The sequence below is a fragment of the Zingiber officinale genome, chromosome 10B (assembly GCF_018446385.1).
Source record: "Zingiber officinale cultivar Zhangliang chromosome 10B, Zo_v1.1, whole genome shotgun sequence".
NCBI lineage: Eukaryota > Viridiplantae > Streptophyta > Magnoliopsida > Zingiberales > Zingiberaceae > Zingiber > Zingiber officinale.
The window spans coordinates 42,772,990-42,778,471 of record NC_056005.1 but is presented as its reverse complement, the minus strand read 5'-3'; the positions used below and the strand labels follow the sequence as shown (position 1 = coordinate 42,778,471).

The 5,482-nt window shown below is 41.2% G+C and overlaps 1 protein-coding gene across 2 annotated transcripts; it reads right to left on the bottom strand.

Annotated features, from left to right (window-relative positions):
• Positions 1 to 2,542: 2,542 nt before the first annotated feature.
• Positions 2,543 to 5,044, bottom strand: LOC122029956 (U-box domain-containing protein 30-like). Of its 2 annotated transcripts, none has more exons than XM_042589101.1 (2): positions 4,837 to 5,044; positions 2,543 to 4,631 (listed from the first exon to the last, which is right to left on the bottom strand). In XM_042589101.1, the coding sequence occupies exon 2, from the start codon at positions 4,302 to 4,304 to the stop codon at positions 2,934 to 2,936; it is 1,371 nt and encodes a 456-aa protein (XP_042445035.1). In that variant the 5' UTR covers positions 4,305 to 4,631; positions 4,837 to 5,044; the 3' UTR covers positions 2,543 to 2,933. The 2 variants fall into 2 exon arrangements, with proteins under 2 accessions (XP_042445035.1, XP_042445034.1); XM_042589100.1 differs by having other exon boundaries at positions 2,543 to 4,509.
• Positions 5,045 to 5,482: the final 438 nt, after the last annotated feature.

The following is a 5,482-nucleotide window of genomic DNA, read 5'->3' as shown; positions in this document are numbered from 1 at the left end:
CTACAAAAAAAAATATGACCTTATTTTAGTATAGTTAATGCATTTTAATAACCACTAGGTCGAATCAGCTTTTTTAGTTATCTTACTTTCACACCAACAGACCAATCGAGGAAAAGTATGTAGAGAATGTATAACTCCAACTCCAAGAGAAAAAAAAATTTCATATAGTCATACCTACATAAATAAATATATTAATATAACAATACAAAACATAATAAAAGCATACTTAAAAAACTCACCATGAAACCAACGGTTGAACCATCTAAATACTCCTTTCTCAGAATATTTCCTTCACCCTTTCTAATATATTGCAAAATTTGGTAGTTGAAAAATATGTATACTGCATCTCCCCACAAACAATCAAAGAAGATTGTCAGGTCATCAATGTATGGCATAATGAATCAAGGTGTTAAGTAATGCCCAACATAAAATATGATACAATTAAACACAAAATAAATAAACATCCTGACAAAATCATCAAGATCGGAGTTATTCTCCGATCCTGCTAAGGAGGAAAGTCTCTCATAAATCGCACTTCTACTAATGTTGCCAACTTTTCCTGATAAATGCCGAGCTATAAATTTACACACGAGATTGACATCTAAATCAACTGGTTGCCCTAAATAATGCAATCCAACTATGGAAAACTCTGGCGATCTAAAGGGAACAACATTAGTTTCACCAAACACAAATGAACGAGATTGCAACTGAAATATTCTTTTTAAAATTAGATGAACTCTAGAATTGTAGATGGGCAATTTGGGCATCTTTAGTGATGGACTAAGTGGGGTGTTTTCAATACTCCTTTTTTTCTTATCACTCATTTTTGGGCTGACTTTAATCATTACAGCTATGAAAAAAGTTGACAAACAGCGCAATAGAGCTTTTTTACCACTCTTAACCTCCTTAGCTGCTTTGCTACTCTTAACCTCCTTTTCTTCTTTGCTAATCTTAACCATCTTTGCTTCTTTACAACCCTTAACCTTCTTTCCAGTCTCAAAAATATCATTTCTTAAATTTCTTAAATTTTTTACTATTTCTGTACCAAAAACATAAAACCAAATATCACACAAATTTAAACATTTGCGTATTTACAAAAAATAAACATTCAATTTAATAATAATAATAGAAAAAATTGAATATCATCATTAAACATGAACAATTTACTAAGTGAAGAACTTTAACTCCCCACTTCTTGACGGCTAATACTATATTAATAGAACTCATTTCTCACATTAATCGATACTAATCCCTCTTAAAATATTTATTATTTAGTTGAAGAATTTATAGGTTTAAAATAGTTAGATACTTCATATATCTATAGAAAGGATATCAAAATGTAAAAAATCACCACTAAATAGCACAAAATACTACAAAAATCGCACAATGACCCGCTAAAAATCGAGAAGTCAAAAAATTCGAACAATAACCAACAACAAATAAATAATGAAATGTGGAATCGAATAAAATGGGACTAATTGATCAAAAAACTACAAATGGTGAAAAAACTTATTATTTTTTGAGGTGACTGGCTAGCTTCAACTCTGTGTTTTTCATCGCTTGCTTCAGTATCCTCGTTGGTGGATTTGGTCGGTTGTTCGGTGGATCTCGATGGTTAAGGTTTTACATTGTTATTAGTGGGGATTGGCAGACTAATGGCTTTGTTTGGTTAGGATTAGGACTTTTTCTTCATAGAGATGAACTGATGGATATGGCTAGGATAGAAATGAAGAATAGGGAAAAGAATTAATTGGGAGGGGAGTAAATTTGTAAATTGATGTATTAGAGAGTAAAAAAAATTTTTAAGGAGTGTAAAATAAATGTTTTTTTATATGGAGTGGACATAAAGAAATTTTCATGATTAAAGATTTTTCTATAATTTACTCTTTTTAAAAATCAATTCACTAACCTAAATATCCCTTTATAAATTATGTTTCTCCTACAATCACAGGGCGCGCACAGATGTTTGAAAAGGTCTCTTCTGTCCGCACACGGATGACTTCTTGAGCACAAAGGAAGAGACATCCAGGACTTCACTTGTCATGTCATGACCATGTCCTGTCCAACTGATACTTTGAAAGGAATTTGGCATATTGCTCACTGTTCTGGTCATTGGTACAGGGACACCATTTTCTCTGGGAAAAAAAAAGTAGGATAATTTTGTTCTCTGGGTAGCTATAGTTAGACCACTCCTTTCAAAGGTTCCCAGATGCCTCTGCTGCATTTGACCGCTTCAAAATGAAATTATCACTTTGCAGGTCATCAATACCTTTGAGTCTTGTCCATGAGTTCTCCATATTCTGATGGATTTCATCATATCAGATTCAGGATGCAAATCTACCTGTTGCATTAGCAAAGAACAATTCACGATTTGGATTGTGACGAGTTTACTTAACAAACAACAAAGCCATGACAATGGTATTACCACAGACATCCAGCAAAAAAGGTCTTACCGGCAACATATGTTAAGTTTGATCATCAAAAACTCAAGGCAGCAGAAACAAAAAACCATCACTCTCAATTTAAGGTAAGTGGAGCCTGGAATAGTACTTCATTTGTTCAAAATCTCACATGTTTAAAAATTACATCGAAATTAATCGGAGGCAAGTATTATACCACCTTGTTTGATAGAGCATGCTACCATAACCTACCAGCTTATTCAAAGATGAGATCGTTGATAAAACTTTCGACAGAAAATCCATCTATCTTTTTTTCACATTTCATAACCAGATACCCTCAATGAGATGCTTCTTTATCAAGAATGAGACTCCCAAGTATACAAATTGTACAGAACAAAAATAAATAAGAGCTCAAACATATACCATCTTAGCTTCCATAAGGATTTAATATCGCGATCTAAACTTGCAATGATGGCATTTCAAATGCAATTGGGATACCAAGAAAATAACACTTCAAATGGCAATCAACTTGTGTCATTGCATTGTTCTCGTCAGCTTGCACTTCGAGATGAAGACGGTCAGAGAGTAATTATGGCTACAGAGTTTCAATAGCTCAGCCGCCCGTTGCTTCATTTCCGGATTGCAACCACTCTGGAGGACAAGCAGTAGTTTTGCGGCCAACCCAGCCTCAACAGCAAGGAAAGCACACTCATCGAGGGCAAGCTTACAGACGGCCCACAATACAGACAATGCATGATGAGTGCAAGCTTCAGAGGCATGCATCAAGAGCCTCACTGCTGTAGGGATGATCTGATGGCAATCCTTCAACGCTAATAACCCATCAGGTATAGTTGAAAGATCGTCCAAGATCTGCAACGCTGGTTCTATAAACTTCAGCTCCCATTTCGGGTTGGACAACAGCTCAGCAAGCTGTGGGACTGCTCCAATGCTCACCATTAAGCTGCGAACTTGCTCATGAGAGCCAATATCCTTGAGCAAGCTGAGTCCTGCTGCAACTCCATTTGGATGTCGCTTGTCCTTCACCAATCGCAATAAAGCAACCAAAAGGCTCAAACTTGGCACCACCTCTGACCGGAAACTTCTCTCCCACATTAGCATTTCGATCAACCTGGTGCAGTTGATCTTGGTATCAATTGTCCCTTCGTTTAGCAAGTCCACAACGAGTGAGATCTTTGCCGGCTGCATCAAATTAGCCTTTGTATCTGAATCCAAGGTGAGATTGACGATAATAGCAATCACCTCGGAGCCAACAGCATGAGAGGTGAAGGGGCCAAGGAGAGAAGAGAGAAGCGTTACTCCGGCAAAGTCCACCACTGACGTGTTGACAGGTGCATGGGCGACTACGATCTTGTGGAGCTCCTTGAGGGCTTGAACTCTGGCCTGCCCCTTGGCCTTTTTCAGGGTTTGGATGAGCTCGGTGGCGCGACCCTGCACGTTTTCGGACCGCTTCTTCATTTGGAGGTAGCGCTGCGAGAACCAGGCGTTGATCAGCTGGCAAAGGGTCCGGTTGGGAGTGACGGCGTCGTCCCAGAGCTCCTGCATCGTCGTGGGGCAGGTGAGGTGCCCCATAGAGAACCACTTGAGGATGTTGGCGCGCTCATAGGTCTGGCCAGTGATGAGGGTGACGGGATCAACCATGGGCTCGAGGGAGATCGGGCAGATAAACACTGAAGGCGCATCCTCCACCTCCGAATAGAGCTCCTCGATCATGTTCCTGAGGTTAGGCTTCTCAGCGACAGGCACCAAGGTGGCATCTTTCCCAGGCAGGAGGCCTCCACCCCCGCCTCCGCCACCCAGTATCCCGTCTTTGACGGCAGTCTCCAGATCCATGATCTGGCCGCCGCCCTCCAACTTCCAGGAAGCGTGTTGCTGGTACTGTGGCATTGTCGCTACGATCCGCAAGAACCCAACTTTGCATCACAAGGTTCGGCCTTTATGCAAGAATCAGACGAGAACAAGTAGAGGAAACTTAGCAGAAGCTCGCGGAAGAGACAGGAGCGGAGTTGAGACTTGAGAGCGTCCTTTTCCGCAGCTTTATGTGAAATTAGGTGTCGCTGTTCTCGGGTAGCGCCGGTCAAAAGAAAGCAACCTGTCATCATAACCAGCATAATGAACTCATAATATATCACTGCCCCTGCTCTCTCCCAAAGGCCGCCCTCTCTTTCTCTCTCGCTCGCGACCTCTCTCACACACTGGCTTCACCAGAGCTCGCTAAAAGGCAAATCATGGGGAACAAAAGCCCAAATAAGGAGGTGAAAAAGGGCGTGCAAAAAAAAAAAAGTACGCGCGAGAGAGGGAAATCCAGGCTAAACAACGCGAAAACGAGAAAGCAAACAAATTCCCCACTGTTGCGGTTCAAAATCAACAAATCGCACATGAAATCTGTGAGAGAGGGAGGAGAGGAAGAGGGCCTCACCGGCTCGGCTATCAGACGGATCGAAGAACGAGTAGGCGAGATCTGACGCAACCTTGTGAGGCAGCAGATAAAAGGCACTAACAGCGATGAGATAAGACCATTAAATACTAAAATCTTCATTATAGAAAGGGATTTTGAAAAGATAAGCCATAGTCTCGTTCGCTCGCTCGCTCTTCTCTTTTGCCTTTGGCAGAGAGGAAAGAAAGAAAAAGAAAAAGTAACGGACAGTGATAGGAGGATGGGGAGATGCCTGGAAGGAGCCGGTGGCAATTGCATGGCATCTCGGCCGGAGTAGCGCACGTGCAGTCGTGTCGCCTGACGGTCGCCGTATTCCAGCGCTGCTGTTTGGAATAGGACGACGACGCCTTTGACTCGGGTCCACGAAAAGAGTCATCCCATCGGGATCGGATCATCTGATCTTCTTATCCGGTTCCGCTCGTGGATCATGATAAGAGAATTGGTGAGAAGTTATGGTCCTCACCTATTAACAGGTGGGGGGTCATTACCTCCCACCAATGTAAAAGTTGGACCATGAGTTGGTCCAACTTTTACGGTTCAGAAGATCAGCCCCCATCCCTCCTCGAACGCTCAACGGTCAATTCTCACAACTGATGATAAATTTTGTATTTATCTCTTGGAAAATTTT

Excerpts from the sequence above, each read along its gene's own strand:
- LOC122029956 (XM_042589101.1), bottom strand. The coding sequence starts at position 4,304 with ATGCCACAGTACCAGCAACACGCTTCCTGGAAGTTGGAGGGCGGCGGC.